Below are 18,656 nucleotides of genomic sequence, written 5' to 3'. Positions count from 1 at the left end.
TAAAGCTATTGCTATTGCTATACTCTGAGAAGTATTAGGAGGGGGTATCTTCACTCTTCCTTCTAAACAAAATATCTGGAGGGAGTGTCTTCTATTTTTCTAGGGTGCCCTCCCTCCTGGGAAATCAGCCTACTACATTCCACCACACCTTCATATGAATTTGTAATCCTAGAGGTTCATATACTTTTGCCACACAAAAAACTATTTAGTCTTGGATCATTTTTTTTCAATCAATTAAAATGCATGCTTTGCTTGCTGCTTTGTGATACACAATGATACAACACTATTTTTAAAAAGATGCATATGTAGTCAAGTCTCATACTTCCTTGCTTTCCTTGCTGGATCAACAACTGCAGTGCTTATCTTAGGAGCAGAGGGGAAAAACTATACCTCGGTGGTGCAGTGCAGTACTGCAGGCTACTTCTGCTGACTGCTGGCTGACTGCAATTTGGCAGTTCAAATTCCACCAGACTCAATGTTGACTCAGACTTCCATCCTTCAGAAGTGAGTAAAATGAGGACCCAAATTGTTGGGGGCAATATGTTGACTCTGTAAACCGCTTAAAGACGGCTGTAGAGCACTGTAAAGCGATACATAAGTCCAAGTGCTATTGCTATACTTCCAAACTTTTACAAAGGAATTCCCCCCTCCCCAAACCCAATTAAAATAAATTCTGTTGTAAGTTTCTATGAAGGTGCAGGATATATATGTGTAATTGCATGGATGTGCACTCAAAAGAGCCTGACTTAAAGAACAGCTGCGTGTTTCTTTTAATTAAACTTTGACCTATTTATCTGTAGTAAGTGGTGAGCCAGGTTCCCATTTCGTAGTGCATTTTGTACCTGTGGCTGGCTATTTTGCCTGGAGCTCTAGTTAGTAAATTTGAAGTTCTTTCAGTCTGCATGCCGGGTTGTAATGGGTGCCAGTGACTTCCTACTAAAAAGAATATTGAGTCACAATGCATATGTATAATGAATCACTCAATTCTCAGAAAAGAAGCATCAGGTTACATGCAGTGGAACATTGTAGAAAGCCATGTAACAGCCATGCTTCAGAATTTCCTTCTAAACATTATAATTCCTATTATGAGACATAAGCATCAGCAGAACGAGGAAGTAGCATCTTTTTTCTGGGCATTTGTATATACTTCGCATAGGCATTAGTCCTTACCACAGACCATAAATACGAATGTCCTAGTTTAAAATTCATAATGTAGGAAATAAAAGAAGGGGTGATAAATATATTATGCTGCACAGCTGTGATTGCTATGCAGAGTATATAAGCAAAATGAACCAACACTAAATTAGATGTTAATTAAAATTTTAATAAATTTTATTCATTTCAATATTCTGAAAAACAGTCGGGAAAAGAAGAGAGTATAAAGATTAAAAGGGAAAAGAACATCTCATGTATTTCCAAGAGGTCTAAAAGGTTTGATGTGTTACGATACGTTTCATGCATATATATATATATATATATTCGGGTCTGAATACAACAAAACCAGCATATCGCGTGCTCCCTTTCGGCACTAAACCCGGAAGTACGTTCTTGCCCCGCCCCTGGCGACGCGACAACGCTTGCCTGCGCTCCACCAGCTCGGCTGGGAACGGAGACGTTTCCTCAGTGGAGCGGAGCGCCTGAAAGGGACGCAGGCTCAGCCTGCCAGGCTGCCACCACTCCACTGAAGACATTGCTGAGCAGAGAAACGTCTCCGTTCCCAGCCGAGCTGGTGGAGCGCAGGCAAGCGTCGTCGCGTCGCCAGGGGCGGGGCAAGACCGTACTTCCGGGTTTAGCGCCGAAAGGGAGCGCGCGATACGGGTTTAGCGCTGAAAGGGAGTGCGCGATCCTGGTTTAGCGCCGAAAGGGAGCGCACGCGATCCGGTGCGATCCGGCAGGAACCCACCACACACACACACACACACACACACACATATATTTCATGCATACCAGGGGTTGTAACACACACACACATACATACACACACACACACACACACACACACACACTTGTATGTAGGTATGGATGCATGGTCTTGTAATAAAGCTGTATTAATTAAAAATGCAGCTGTTTTTCTTTTGAAGTCCAGAATGGCTATATAAAAGATGCACAGAGTAAAAGTATAATAAGATGAATTATAGCATTCGCTCATGCTGGCATTTAACAATACATTTAATTGAAAATTAACCACTCAACATCTTTCTAGATTCAGTATATAAATATTTGTATATATATATATACAAATGTGATACTTGAGTGGGTTATCTGATGGTAATAAAACTAAAGTTTTCAGATCACTAGCTCCAATTTCCAGACAGCTGCTGCATTAAATTGTATTTAATGATATAAAAACCCAGCTGGAGTTGTCTTAGCTGACTTTGCTTACCAGTATAGAGAGTACCAGGTGTGTGAGTTGGAGTGTGAAAATAACACTCTACATAAGCTATCAGCACTGCTATTTGCATTCTTATCTCAAAATGTTTTTACATGCTGTTGGAGAAAATAAATACTTTGGACATTGTTAGTAAATACTGATTCATTAGCCCAATTCTATTTATGGTAAAGTGTTTACAGCAGCCACTAATTATTTATATATATGAGGATGTGTTCATGTCTTACAGGTATGTCTAATTTGTTCATTTTTTACAGGTTGTCCTTCCAGTCCTCTAGTTAGGACTGAAATTTCACCTCGTGTTATTTATGGCCATTTTTACTTTGGCCATTAAGTGAACCGTGGGATTAAGTGAATCATGCAATCATTAAGCAAATCTGACTTTCCAAATAGGTTTTTATTCTGGGAAGCTGACTGGTTAGGTTTCAAATCACAACTACATGACCACAAGACTTAACTATCGTAAAAGAGAGTAAGGTTGACAACAACCCAAATTGCAATCTTAGGATCAATGAAGGTGGTACAACAGTTGCAACTTTGTGGATGGATCTCAAGTCACTTTTTTTCAAGGTCGTTATAACTTCAAACTGATAGTTAGACCAACAGCTGTAAGTCAGGGACTATCTGTAATGTGGTCTAGGACAATTTATTTTTAGTGGTATTTAATTTTTGAGGTGAAATAAGGTAAGATGTTCCTACCACTGTTTGACAAGTAATACCAGCTCCAAGCAGTTCATGTAGATTTCTTGTGGAAGAATTTACAACGTATTTCTCCATTAGGGAACATCATTAGAAACACATTATTTTCACTGCACTTGGAAATATTTCTTCAGGTAAGTCACCAATATATCATCTTACCCGTTATCTTCAGCCCATAGAAATGGAATATTATATACATCTATTCATGGTAATAAATGTTTTAAAGTAGTACTGTTACTACTGTGTGTTTTTCTTTCTTTTCTATTTTGGCTTTAAAGAGTTGTTGATATCTTAAGGTGACAAGCTAATCATGCCTATGCTAAAGAAACCTTTCTTAGATTGAATTCTCAGTCTGCCAGTTCACATAGACGTGTGTTAGCTGTTCTGCGTGCTATCTAGGATCTTTTCAGCTTCTTAGTGGGATGATGTAGTATGGCCTGACCAAATATTATTAGCAACTCCACTTTGTCTTTACACTTCAGTTCAGTGGTTGAAACATGCCTTGCTTACAAATTCCTTGGTTTATTCCATAACTTCTCCAGATAGTGAAAAGACAGACTTCCATTAAAATCAGCGTGAGTAAGAAATATTGCTGTTAGAAACTAATGGTCTAATTCACTTAAAATGGCTTCCTGAGTTTGTGATCATCTTAAATAAGACCACTTTCAATTCCTAGAAATGATTGGGATATAAATCTAATCTCGCCTCCCCACATTTAAATGTAAATTTTAGAGTTGGTACATAATATAGTTAACCATATAACTGCTGTTGCAACGTGCTGGGAATTTACTGTTTGAGGGAAAATATGATGCTGGGTTTGATTCCCATCAGTGGTGGAATTCACTTACCTTCCCTACCTGTTCGCAGATGTGAGCGCATGCGCTTTGCTCGCACGGGCCACCTTCTGTGCATGTGAAATGCCTTCTGTGCATGCACAGAAGGTAGAGCATTATGCCGGGGCAGGTGGACGGAGTGTTCCGCAGCCACTACTACTGGTTCGCCTGAACCGGAGAGAACCGGCTGAATACTGCCTCTCATTCCCATGTTGCAAAAGTCTTTTCTTGGTTAAATTCTACTAAAGTGGACATATATAACTCACCTTGTAGGAGGGTTGCTTTCTATCCTGCATGGATGTTGATATTCTTCATGGTAGAAATGAATTTGTACCGTGTTTCCCCGAAAATAAGTCAGGGTCTTATTTTCTTTTGACCCCCCCCCCCATAAGCACTTGATCTTATTTTTGGGGAGGTCTTATTATTTTTGAGGTGCAGGAGGTGGCAAGCATGGTCACCTCAGGGCTGCTGCTACATTGCAATATTTTCGGGGAGGGTTTATTTTCAAGGGAGGGCTTATTTTAGTGCATGCGCTCAAAAGCCTGATTGGTTTTATTATCCGGGGAGGTCTTATTTTCGGGGAAACGGGTTGGCGAAGAAGACCCAATTCAGGGATATTGAATCTAAACTTAGGCTGTTGAATACATCTATTGTTGAAATCAATATTATTCAATTGATACTGATAGTACTAAACATGTTGCATTTAGGAAAAAGAGAGCAGCTTTTTATATTGTTTTTATATTATTCTTTTGGATTGTGTTTCAAATATATCAGCTAAATTAATGGCAGTATTGTCGATGTTAGAAAGAACTGTAATATTATCTGATTCTTTGACAAGGTTGGTGGCCCTCCATAATGGAAGAGTGAGATGTAAAAATCTTTTGGTGAATCAATTTGATTTCTGAATACAGAATCACAGATAATGGATTTTTTGACTTTTTGAGGATATTTTAGGGAATGAAAAAGTAGATTATGCAGCTGAGGAAAGCCTGTATAAAGCTGCTCTGGATATTCCTTTGTATTTATCTTCTTTGGAGATCAAATGCAGGCTTAGTTGAGAGATTAGGGATGAATTTGGAGATAGTGTGAATTGCGGCTTATTGGGAGGAGAATTTATTTTCTTTATCCTGATTTCACATTTGTAGGGTTTTTACTGTTTGGGCCATAGGAAACAGATGAATCATTCTGGAGTCTTGTTAGGATACTGTACATTAAGGAGAAATCTCTTCAAAATGGACAGGGATACTATAGGATAGTGTAATGCTTATAGAACAGAAATTAATCTTGTCTTTTGGAATTGTTTGTCCTATGATAGAGACTTGTTGCTGCAATGACTCCCTGACTTGGGTGTTTGAGTTCTTTCTGCAAGAACAATGGCTCATAATACTATAGAACAACTCAAAACGTCTTGGGGATGATTTGTGGGACTAGAAATTGTGATTTTATTTTGAGTAATTGAATCGAAATCATCTTTCAGGAGGTGGCAATATTAGAGCTTATATGTGCTTGCAGTGTTATTTCCTTGGAGCAGTATAATAAGGTTTTTAGGAGAGATAGGTATTGTTTTAATCTACTAGTTTTACTATTGCTTGTTCATGGGAAATGGGGAGAGCAGAGAATAGAGCATGGCCTGCCAGTAAACATTATATTAATGGAATAGCTGTAGGTATTAATACGTTGAGGGAACTTGGGCTAGAAGGGAAAGAAGGGAGGACATTGGCTGAGCTCCCATCTTTTCAAATTGTAGTCTACCAAAAAATGTCAAGGTGACAGTGAAGGTGATCCTCCAATTAAAGATCTTGGTTTATAATGCCTGGTCACTTGCTAATAAAAACATTTATTATGTAAGATATAATCCTACGTAGAAACATTGGTTGTGACATGTCTTACAGAGATTTAGCTGAGCGAAGAGTATCAGAATTGTGACAGACTCACAGTGAACGCAGTCAGATTCCCTTTAATTCCACTATTGGAGCAAATCACAGATAAGTATTTGGTAACTGCTTATCTCTTTATATAGATTCTTTTTATCTAATAAATATTGAAGAGTGGAGAGATGACAATTCTTTTTGTTTGCTTGATCCTTACTTCTCTTGCCTGACTAAACCAGTTGAAACAGAACTGATGTCATTATTATGTAGTCATTGCCATTTGGAGGATTCAAATCAGAATAATTCTTCTTATAAGACTATAAAAAGCAAATTGCATTGGATGGATAATAAAATCATAGGAGCCTAGCAATTTGGGAATGGATTGCACTGTATCGAGGCAATTGAGATTAACAAGAGAGAATGGGTTAGGTACCAGTGGTATTGTCCCAGAAAGGATTATTAGAAACCAGACAACCTATGACCTATTGGCTTTTCAGTTTAGAGATATTTCCTTACCTATCACCATGTACTTTCCATACCCACATAGCACCTTCCCTGCAACCTCCTAAACTGTTATGCGACGTTCCTGGCCTGCAAAGCATACAGTATCTCATTCACCCCCATGAATTCACCCCAGCCCATACTATGGCACTCCTGAACATCCCCTCATTCACTCCTTCATGTGGCAGTAGCCATTTACCTGCCTGCTGGCCTAGGACTTCTAACTTCCCTCTTGATATTCCTTGTGGGAAGTTGGCAGGGAGTGTTGGAAATTATGAACCTTGTTTGTGACTATGGATGAGCCTAGCATCACTAAAGCAGCCATAACTTTGCCAAGTTTCAGTCCAGGTTCCAGATTTTGGATACATTCTGTAAATTAGCCCATCTGAGGTACCTTACTTCAAAAATGGTTGCTTCATGATGCACTATTTTGCCCTATTGATGGTTACCAATAAACAGGAGAGTTTTAATAGTATATAGATTCCTGAGTTTAGGACTTACTGAGAAACTGATGCTTCTGCTATAAACCTGCCCAGTTACTGGAATTCAACAGGTAAGGCTCTTTTCAATGTGGTCCTGCTAGAACTTTATTGCTGTGAAGGAGAGCGATGTATTGCTCCCAGACTGTGACATGTTCTTCCTAGAACAGCTTAGCTTCCACTTAGCCAGCATTTTGAAAAATCATGAAACTACCCTTTTCATCATATTTTTAAGCTAAATTTTGATACATTGATTGTTAATATTAACAAATCAACACATCTTTTTGAATGCCACCCAAAGTCACATTTTTGTGAGATGGGCGGATATATTAATTAGATAAATACATATTATTCTTAAGCATATTTATTTAGAGTATTTAATTTGAATATTGTACATAGTTTTAAGTGCTTTTATAAATCAAAAGACTGCATATAAATGCAATAAACAAATACACATTAGTTTAATTCACTTTAATGCTGCTTAATATTAGTCATTTTTGTATTTACCTAGTAAGGTGTCATTGAACTAGCATTAAGCTTTTGCTGCTTTCAGATATCTCATTTTCACCCTTGTGCATAAATTAAATCCTATAACTGGATTTGATTTACACAGTCCAGTTACCACTGTTGCGTTTGTGTTCAAAATTAATAATGATTTAATTACAAGGTGGGAGCTCCTTGTGCTAGCTTCCAAAATTGTGTTTGTGCAATATCTCACAGAGGGTAGGGTAATAATTAAACTAAGATTTGCAGTGGTATGCCAAAGCTTTACTCAGGCTAGAGAAAACTAGCAGGGCTGAAAGGGAGAAGTAAACAAAGTTAGAATTTTAAAAACTGACATAAATTTAGGGTGTGGGGTTTTCTTTCATTCTTTTAACCAAGGAAGTGGCCAAAATTCAGCTGGTATAATAAAAGCAAGTATTTGTCTTTCTGCCTCTACATCCTCTAAACACATCTTGTTTTGAAGACCATTATACCAACCTAGGAGAGGCAGTTTGGTCTAATGGTTAACATGCTGACCCAGAAGTAGGAAAATCTGCCTTGGAAAGGGACAACAATTAGATCTTTTTGGGCAGTGACTCTCTCAGTCCTTGGAAGACAAGGCAATGGCAAGCCACCTCTTAACTGGAACCACTTGTGATTAGCATTTTGTTTGTGTGTGTTTTGCCTTCTCTGTGGTCCTTAGCAACTGCTTGCTTAGATCACTTCTGCCATTTGAACATTGACACTGATATCTGGCTTTCACACTTCAGTGTCTCCAGCTGGCTGCATGTTATCCAACTGTGGTCTTGTTATCCACCCAATAGACTGATTATAGACTGGTACCTAGTCTGATGATGAGTTAATCTGATTCAAATCCTTCTTCACCTTGGCTGAATACATAAGCATCAGTAGCCCTCCCACCCTCTTTTTCAGGCTTGCTATCATATCTGCCGTATATAATTAATGACATCATGGTAGGGCATCAGAGCTCCCCAGAAGTAGATTTGATCTGAAGATTCATGGAACATTTGATTCATGAAGTGTTGCTTAGAGCTAATCATTATGTATTAATACATGACAGATTTTTAAAAAAATATTTTCCTACATTTTGAAAGGCATTTTATGTCAAAGTCAAGATACTTGAAAAAGAAAGTATGAAATAGATTAATTGTATAGTTTTTGTGAGATTTGGCTTTAGATAAATAAAGATAAAATTTATCCAATTGTCTGAAAGATTTACAGTATATTTAATAAGTCAAGGTGGTTTTTTTTAACCTGAATCCTTTTGGAGTAATCAAAATACTTCTTAAGTAGTTTGCTGCCAGCTTGTCAGGAAATTGCTGGATTTTGTGGCAAATAAAGGAAATGTCCTGTCTTTTCCTTTTCAGGTTCATAGCAATATTAGAGTCAAGTATTTTCTCCCAGAAAAAAACGATAGAAACACAAATATGTTGAGTCTCTGTGCTGCATGTCTTACATGCCTAATTTATAATAAACCTATGTTGTTCCCTTGGGGCTTAAGTAGAAATCTGTGGTATTCAAGACAGATACAAAATAGAGAGAGGAGGCTGAGTTGGTGGCATAGAAAAAATGAAGCAAGCTGTGATCACAAGTTGGATTTTTTTGATCTTGTAATGAAATAGAACTGTGCTAAATTTGATCAGACTAGATTCTGGTCTGTACCACAAGGCAATTTTCTTGATAGTTTAGGAACAGAGAAAATGGAAAGTAAAAGAATTATAGAAAAATATTTTGGAAGTCAAAGTAGCTATTGATTCTAATCCAGGTGATTTTATGTTCCATCTTGCAATTTGGCAGTTTGAATCTCACCAGACTCAAGGTTGACTCATCCTTCCATCCTTCTGAGTTCGGTAAAATGACCCAGATTGTTGGGAGCAATATGCTGACACTGTAAACCGCTTAGAGAGGCCTGTGAAGCGGTATATAAGTCTAAGTGCTGTTGTTATCTTGTCTGATCTGTAAAATCCTGACAAGAAATACGTTGGTAGTGAGAGTCCAGGAAGGAAGAACAGTTATTTATGTTTAGGTTATAAGAATGGTTTAAAAATTGTTCAAACCAGTGGCATTTTCTGTCTTTCAGGAATACTAAGATTCCTGAGACAGAGTTTTAATTATGGTGTTGGATTGCTATGAAAAAACCTTAGTCTATTAAACTGAATATTTCATATTGAGATATTGATAAATCCTGTAATGAAGAGTAGCTGCTAGCATGTGCTTAAAATATAAATACCATATTTTAAGGAAATAGGTGATTTTAAATTAGGATTTGTTAACTTCAACTTGCCTGATTTATCAGTTTTTTCCTTTTTTTAAAAACCACAAATAAGAATGTTTTAAAAACTTGTGTTGGGCTGCAGACTGACTATAGTCATGTAAAAAAGTAAATATGTCCCCTGTAAAAACTTTTCCTTAGTAATATATATATGGACATATCGGTATCTTATCTCCATTCAAGTTGCTTAAGAATAGAAGAGTAGCTTAATTGAATAACAAACCATGAAAAACTGACTTTGCAATTGTTTATTCAACAAAAAGTTAAAGATGTGTGATTTTGTTCCGTGCAAAGTAAATACACTCTTGGCTATAATACCTGGTATTGCCCCCTTTGTCAGAAACAACCTTAAGTAGACAATTTATAAGAATCTACCAGTTTCTAACATTGGCTGGGAGAATTTATTCCATATCACATTTTTTCAGCTGTGTGATACTTGAGGGGTTTCTTGTATGCTCAGCTTAATTCAGCATCTCAGTGGGATTAAATCCAAACTTTGACATGCCCCTTCCAGAACCCTCCATTTTTTCCTCCCCCAGTCATTCTTTGGTGAATATATTGGAATATTTAGGGTCACTGCTGTGTTGCAAGATCCACTTGTGGTTGATGTTCAGTCTTCCGATGGATGGTCTCAGATTATCCTTAAGAACTCTGTGTTACAATGAAAAATTCATAATGAATTCTATGATGGTGAGCTGCCTGGCCCTGATATAGCAAAGCAACCCCAAACCATTACATTTCCACCACCATGTTTTACAATTGGTATCAGTTTCTTCTGATGAAATGCTGTCTTTGAGTCTCAACAAGTCTCAACAAGTCTCATCTTCTGCTATTGTGGCCAAATAATTTTGCCTTTGCCTTGTCTTTCCAGGGAACATTCTAGAAATCATAGTCTTTGCCTAAATATTCATGAGCAAACATAATTCTTTGCCTGAACAGGAAATGCTTTGGAACACGTCCCATGAAAATAATTTATGCAGTTCCTTTCTAATAGTAGATGGTGCATTTTAACATCAATGGTGTTGGGAGTTACATGTAGGTCATGTGTTGAAATTCTGGGCATTTTAAAGACTTCTTTCGGTGTCTTGCATTCTGCTGTCCTGCTAGGACTTCCTGGCCTGGACAAGTTGGCCATTGTTTGAAATCTACTCCATTTGTAGAAAATCTTCTAGACAGTGGAATGATTGATGTCTTGTTGTTTGACAGTCTTTTAAAATTCCTTCTCAGGCTCATAGGTATCTGTTTGTGAAGGCTTCACAGAACTCTTTTGATCTAGGCATGGTGTGATATCACATACTTCAACAACAAAGAGCAGATCAAGCTAAATGTTTGAGATTTAAAGACAGTTCCTCAAATCCTTTCTAACAATGTTCTAATCATCTGGTGCACCTGATTCTAATTTTCGGTATTCCAGGTAGTGAGAAATGTAGGGATATCCTTTTTCGACATGTGAAATTTGCGTTAGTGTTTATTTATATTACACAATGGTCTATAAAATGTAAATGACATAAGATATTTATACTATACAGTACTGTATTCCCTTTATCAATATTGTTGAAAAGATCAGATAATTTACATGTTAAAATAGGGTGAAAAAGTGAAACATTTCAATGGGGTGTACTTACTTTTTCACATGAGTGTAGATACAATAGACTGTTTTACTTCTCTTTAGTTCCTGCTTTTTTAAAATTTTAGTACCCATCTTTCTTCTCCCACCAGCTTTTAGATGCAAAATGTTAAGAGTCTGCCATCCTTCAATCCCACTGAACTAAAAGCAACAAGGATCCTTCACAATTGGGTCAATGAAATAATTTGCATGTAATGCAAGCACAAACAAGGGAACAACTTGATAAAGAAAGGAAGGAAAAAAGAAAGGGAGTAGAACTGAGAAAAATGACCCAGATCACTGTTTTTAAAATCTATCTGTAAAAGGCAGCTTTTTTTTGTTGCTCAGATGATGTGGGGTTTTTTGTTTGCTTGTATGTCCCAAGGCTATATGTGTCACAGGAAACAAATATAGAAATGGAATACTTTATATTATTCCTACTTGTTTGCTAGCTCTGCGCATGTTCTGTATTTAGGGAGGGGAACAATTTTTTTCTCCTCCTTTGCAATCCCCATTCTTTTCAAAATGGGGAACTGCAGATGTTGAGGGCAAGGACAGAGGATGCAAGACATTAATAGTGCCACCCATTTTCTTGTCCTCATGATTCTCTGTTCCCACCCAACAAATTGCTGCCTACATGTATGCATGTTTGTATAATACTATTTATCTCAACTTATTGATTGCAGAACATTTCTTCTTGATTTTCTTCTGGCCATTTTAGTCTCCTTGTCTTTTATCTCTCCCCCCCCCAAACTTCAAGAATTCCTGCTGTACAATCCCAATATTCTCTCCACACTCTCACATTGCAAAGACAGTGTGTACCATGCATATCCATAGAATTGGGATTCTTATTTCTGTCTTCTTGACTAGTATAATAAATTGCAATGAGGATTACTATAGTCATTCTGGAAAGAGTATATTTATTAAACTTTGTTAGGGTGATAGTTGACTAACTACCAGTCTGCTAGGCAGTTTACCTTTAGGGCAGCTAGGAGTGATAGGCATCCATATATACTACTACTACTACATTTGTGTTGGAAGCACCTATCAAGGCACTTCTGGGTTGAAAGAATTAGCTGGTGACATAGTTGCCCAGGGGATTCCTAAGGGGGCTCCTTTCATGTCCCTGTTATTTTCCCACTGAAGTGGTACCTATTTATCTACTTGCATTTGCATGCTTTCGAACTGCTAGGTGGGTAGGAGATGAGGCAAATTGACAGGAACTCATTCTGTCATGCAGCTCACTCTTAGGTTTTGAACTGCTAAGCTGTCAACCTCACAACGGTCTTTTGACTCAGTCTCCTAACTACGAGTTACTGCTGCCTCTACCAATATATAGAAAAGCTACATTCATTTGGATGATAGTACTGGCTATGTTTTGAGATAAATTCATTTAGTAATTACTTGGAAAGATGATGAAAAACAAACAAACACCAAAGTATAGTGTCCCAGTTTCTGGGTTGTCCATTTCAAGTTTTCTGCTTGCTTCATTTACTCCTTTCTTTTTTTGTGGCTTGTATTTTTGTACTCAAGATGGAAACTTTGCATCTTTAATGATGATATTGTCATAAAGTGCTTCCACTTCTTTTCTTATCAGATGTGCAATTAATATCTAATTGGATTTTGCAAAGCCAGTCATTGAATATCATACACGAGGGACAGGGCTTAATTAAAATAAGCAGAGGATTCATTTTATCTAAATTTCAGTTCCTTTTTTCAATTAATTGACTAAATTCAAAATGGTCAGCGGCTAATGTTTTGTAAAATTCATATTATGTGCAGTATCTTTTCAACTGTCTGCCTTTGCAAAGTGTTGGATATTTTATATTCATTATTTGTAGGATATATGTGAAAAACTCTTACTGTGTGATCTTTTTTCTTATTCTTGTTAACCCTAAATAGTAGTTTCAGTTGCAGATTAAGATCATATATGCATAAATTAAATTCTTCCTAGTATTAACTATGATTAAGACTACCCATAACCCTGCAACCTTTAATGTACCTGATTGGTTTCCCTTCCTGTAGTTTATTTTATTTTATTTATTTGTATGGCCATCCACCTCCACAAGTGTCTCTAGGTGGTGAACAAAGTTAGAAATAAAATAAAACAATTACAATAATGCAAATATTAAAATACATAAGAGTGTACAACATACCATAATCACCAATATAACCAAGAAACAAGTCACGGTTGGGACCTAAATTTTCCATTTAGGTTTTGACGCCATGCAGCGCCTTCGTTTTAGAAAAAGTACCATTCTTTAAAGGTAGAGCTACAAATTTAGGCTATTTAAAATGCTGCTATTTAGCCATAACTTAACCAAAGTCACTTAGCCATATAATCCATCTCGTAGTAAAAGCAAATTGAAATTAAATTGGTCTAATAATAAATGGCAAAATTAAAATGCATTTGTTTTGTTGTGTCTTTTGTTTTGACAGAGAGGGCTATTGCAAAACACGAAGTTCGGGAAATAGAGCAGCGCCATACAGTAGATGGCTCTCGGTCAGACCTCATCCCAGATGAAGATGATGATGTAGTGATCATTTACAACCGAGTACCTAAAACTGCAAGTACATCTTTCACAAACATTGCATATGATCTTTGTGCGAAGAATAAGTATCATGTTCTTCATATCAACACAACCAAGAACAATCCTGTTATGTCTCTACAAGATCAAGTAAGTTATCATAGCTTAAGATATTATATTCTGCATTGCTGATTAATCTTTCTTATGATTTTTCTCTATCAAATCATACAACATTGTGTGTGAGAGAGGTGATGTCACATTCCCGGTGGAGAACAGCAAAATATAGGTTCTAATAAAATCCTGACTTAGAATTAGAGTGGAAGTTTTCATATCTGATTTATCTTATCTATAATATGCTGATGATACCCAACTTTTCATCTCTACCCCAAACCACCCAAACGATGCCCTCGACGTGATGTCCCGATGCCTGGAGGCTGTGTGGATCTGGATGGGGAGGAACAGGCTCAAGCTCAATCCCTCCAAGACTGAGTGGCTGTGGTTTCCGTCATCCCGATTTGTGCATCTTGTTCCATCTTTGAGGATAGGTCGAGAAATTTTAGCCCCCTCAGAGAAGGCTCGCAATCTGGGAGCCCTCCTGGATACGCGCGGGTTGGCATGGGGGTACCTAGGTCCTCCGATGTTACACCCCTTTTAGGCGGCCTGCACTGGTTGCTGGTTGTTTTCCGGGTGCGATTCAAGGTATTAATTAAGACCTTTAAAGCACTCCATGGCTTAGGCCCAGGGTACCTGCGAGACCACCTACTGCCACCAATAGCCTCCCACCGTCCAGTACGATCCCACAGAGTTGGCCTCCTCAGGGTGCCGTCGGCCAGACAGTGTCGGCTGGTGACCCCCAGGGGGAGAGCCTTCTCTGTGGGAGCGCCTTCCCTCTGGAATGAGCTGCCCCCGGAGCTTCGCATAATCCCTGACCTCCGGTCCTTCCAACGCGCCCTAAAAAGTTGGCTTTTCCAGCAAGCCAACTTGGCCTGTTAATTTTATTTAATTTTAAAAATGTGAGTGTTATATAAACTGGATTTGTTTTTTGGACTGTTTCTAATTTCCTTTTAACTTTTGTACTATGTATTTTTTAATGCTGTATGCCGTCCTGAGTCCTTGGGAGAAGGGCGGCATATAAATCTAATAAATCCAATCCAATCTTAAATTTTAATTTCATTGAATTTAAATTTGAATAAAGGCAAAGGTAGGTATGATATATGGTTAAACCATTATAGGTATTTGTTGTGTGGTAAATTAGGGTATTCTCTCACTGTTAAAACAGAATTTTTCTCCTTCTCCTTCTGTATTTTCTACATCAGTTGGTCATTCTTTCCATATCAGATTCAACCTCTTGCCTTTTTTTAGTGGCTTAAACCTTTATTTCCACTGTTTGTTCATAACTGGGTCATATCTTTTTTTCCATACAAATCTCTTGATGGAATTGACTGATTCATATTCAGATCATTTTCCATGTTCTCTCTTAGTCAGTCTTATTACCCTTCGGCCTTCTTTTTCAAAATTCTAGAAGAATAATTGTCTTAATAATGCTAACCATATGATGTCCCTTTATGTGCTATCAAGGGTAGCAAAAAAGGATTATCTGACTTATGGCTGATCAAGAAGGACTTTATTAAGGCAAGTTTTATGTTCACAGAAATATGCTGAATTACTATTTTTTTGCCTAAATATGTATTGCACACATGGGAACCTCAGCAGTTCCCCTGAAAACCAGGTTGGCAACATATTTTGCTCAAATCCCAATATGCATGTGTAATGAAACAATACATCATTAAAGTAAAATGTTGCACTTGTACTTTATCTTATTTGTCAGCAATTTTGAAATTTGTAATCTATTTTATTCTCTCATGTTTTTCTGAGCATATATGATTTTTTGTACCTCAGATAATTTTTGAAGCTCCCATTTTTCACTTTTTCTCCTGTAGGATTTCTGATGCCTTTTCTCTGTCAAGATACATTTATTCTATCTTTCACTTCTAAAAAAATTCATCTGGATTGAAAATGCAAAACAGTTTGAATATGTCAGAAATTCAAAAATAGCTTTTGAGTACTTTCTTTTTAAGTATCAGGAAAAAATGTTCTGAAGAAATCCTTTTATATTTTTTGACCTTCCTAAACAAACTGTTAGGGGGAAAAATCTCCAGTTCAAACACTCCTCCAAAACAACAACAACAACCCCAAGTCTGTGTGTGTGTGTGTGATAACTTTTGTAACAATATGAAAGAAAAGTAGTGGTGAAAATACTTGCAGAATTGCATATGATCCTGAATAATTGACAAATGAATGTTTTCTTTTCATGAAAGGCTTTGGCATCAAATATAGTGAGGCCAACATACATTAATTGTTACTTCGGTTACTTACTACTGCAAGATAGTAGACAAAAATACTAGTATAAAGAAAGGCCTACAGATAAAGTATTTTGTACTTAACTGCTATTATGATGGTATATTTTTCCCTAGAAAAGATATTAAGAATGTTGAATGGGCAGTTTAATATTTGCTCCAGTTTACTTTCCTGGAATTTTTCATTCAACATGCAGATGCTGGATGCGGTGGAGATTTGAATAACAACATAGCACAGTCTTTCTTTCTTTTTTAAAGTCACACATTAGTATTCATGGTCTATGTACTTAAACTGCTTGGATTCACTTGGGAACTGATACTGCATGAGTCTGTTGAAACGGAAATAATAATTGGCAGGATCTATGACCTGTTGGACCTTGAGATTTGATTAATATTTTCATATTTATCTAGCTTGTCAGATTTGGAATTGCTATGTCTAGATCTTACAGGTCAGTTGTAGGATATGTTTTCATTACCCAGTAGGCCTATTGTAGCCCATATTGTTTAATTCATATTTAAGACATTCAAAAATCTATCATTCTAATAAATATAAGCTGTGTAGTTAAATTTAAGAGACATGTGACAGTATTTATTTTTTTAAAAAAAATATCTGATGCAATAGCAATAGCACTTAGCCTTATATACCACTTCAGAGTGCTTTATAGCCCTCTCTAAGCTGTTTACAGAATCAGTCTATTGCCTCCAACAATCTGGGTCCTCATTTTACCCACCTTGGAAGGATGGAAGTCTGAGTCAACCTTGAGCCTGGTGAGACTCGAACTGTCAAACTGCAGGCGGCCAGCAGTCAGCAGAAGTAGCCTGCAGAACTACATTCTAACCACTGTGCCACTGCGGCTCTTGCTACACTGACTGTTCACACAAGCACTGGGAATGAACATCCATTCTATGTCTGCAATAAACTAGAAGAGTCCTTTAGAGCTGGAGATTGGATCCATGGCAATTACATTTCTAACAGCTTCATGCATTTTTTTAATAAGAATTTTTTTATTTTAATTGAACATAAACACACACACAAAAAAGAACCATCCTTCAATACATCTTGTAGAAAGCATGTCGATTGGTTACAAATAACTTTCGTGCATTTATTCCATAGTCATTACTTGTAGTTCATCATAGATTATACACTTTAAATCAAAGATCTTTATATATCTTACCATTAATATATCACAATTCTCATTTGACTACAATTATTTGAACATGCTTCTGCCTGAACATATTCATACATAAAAACACAACCACATAATGGCACTTGTTATCTATTTCAAAAATCCTCCAATAACATTACACTTTTATGACATATTCTGAGTAAAAAATTAATTAATAAAGTTTCTAAGCTTTTCTTTTCGCTGTTTAGAATATTATATCCAAGTTGCTTTTACCAATACCAGAGCATGCATATATTATTAAATAATATCCATTGACATTTCCTTGTTGTTATTATAGTTAGCTAAAAGTCCTTTACTATTTATATCCCAACTCCTCTCATCCCCCCCCCCCCAAAAATAGAATAAAACATTACACCTTTATAACAAAACCTAAATAGTAGTTTGTTGGTAAAATTTATAGGTCTTTTTCCCAGTTCACAATTGTAATCTATATCCAGATTTCTTTTACTAGTTTAAGAGTACATAATATATATCATTAAGTTGTATCCCTTATCATTCCATTATTGCTAATTATTGTTATTTAATTTTTAACTAATGAACATTTGATAACAATCTAAAACAATCTAAAAATGACTAAATTCCTACTTATTGCTCAACCAATATTAATTAATTTTTTATTAAGAACTTTCATTGTCAACCTGTGTCTTTCCAATAACAAAACACTCTTGTCTCTCTTGCCAATTGTGGTGTCAGTCTTCTTTTTATCTCCTTTATAAGGTTTTTATAGATTTCTCTCCGCACTTTGTTGCTTAAAGGCTCTCTCAGGTTGCCCTCCAATTGTTTTTAAAATTAGCTTGTTTTTGGTTATCAATCGTGCTTCTGAAAGAGTTTCTTTTCCTAAAACCATCATCATTACCCTTTTTCCCTCTTCTGTATCTTGAAATCTGGGGTAGAATTCCAATTCGTCGAAGTCCCTCTTCCATGTTCCCTTCATTCCACTGTCACCCACATTTGCTCCATTAATAAAATCATCAGTTGTCTTGTTTTTAATTTTCTATATCTTCATTCTCGCCTTTAATTTCTGGGGCTCCAGCCCCTTCATCTTTTGATGTGAGAAATACTAGTTTTTCCAACTTCTTCTCGATTCTCCCGTATCCTTCCAATAAATTTAGAATTCTAGCCAAAATATTTTGAAATTTTAAAGTTTCCTCCTCTGAATATTGATCCATATTTCCAAAAAAGAAAGAAAGAAAGAAAGAAAAGAAAAGAGAAACTAATAGCCGTTGCCACTCTAGTCTTCCAAGCCTATTTTATTTTTTAATTTTAGGTTGATTTAAGCACAAGGTTTTTTTTTTTTTGTGTGCTCTTCAAAAGTGAAGGGTTCTATTTTATTTTGTTTTTCCCCCTTTCTCTCTCCTGCCAAAATAGTTCTCACAAGCACCCGTAAAAACAATTCATGCCCTTGGCTCTTTATCAGTTTGTATAAACAA

At 36.7% G+C, this 18,656-nt stretch overlaps 1 protein-coding gene across 1 annotated transcript in view; it reads left to right on the top strand.

Moving 5' to 3' along the window:
• Positions 1-18,656, top strand: part of HS2ST1 (heparan sulfate 2-O-sulfotransferase 1) — a 123,195-nt gene that overhangs the window by 79,875 nt on the left and 24,664 nt on the right. Inside the window, exon 2 of the mRNA XM_081946301.1 lies at positions 13,594-13,832. Within this exon, the coding sequence (XP_081802427.1) occupies positions 13,594-13,832 (239 nt within the window). The remainder of the gene's footprint in view (positions 1-13,593; positions 13,833-18,656) is intronic.

The sequence above is a fragment of the Natrix helvetica genome (assembly GCF_964273705.1).
Source record: "Natrix helvetica genome assembly, chromosome: 3".
In the NCBI taxonomy this organism is placed as follows: domain Eukaryota; kingdom Metazoa; phylum Chordata; class Lepidosauria; order Squamata; family Natricidae; genus Natrix; species Natrix helvetica.
Note: the sequence above shows the minus strand (reverse complement) of the source record. Positions and strands in the feature narration are given on the sequence as shown.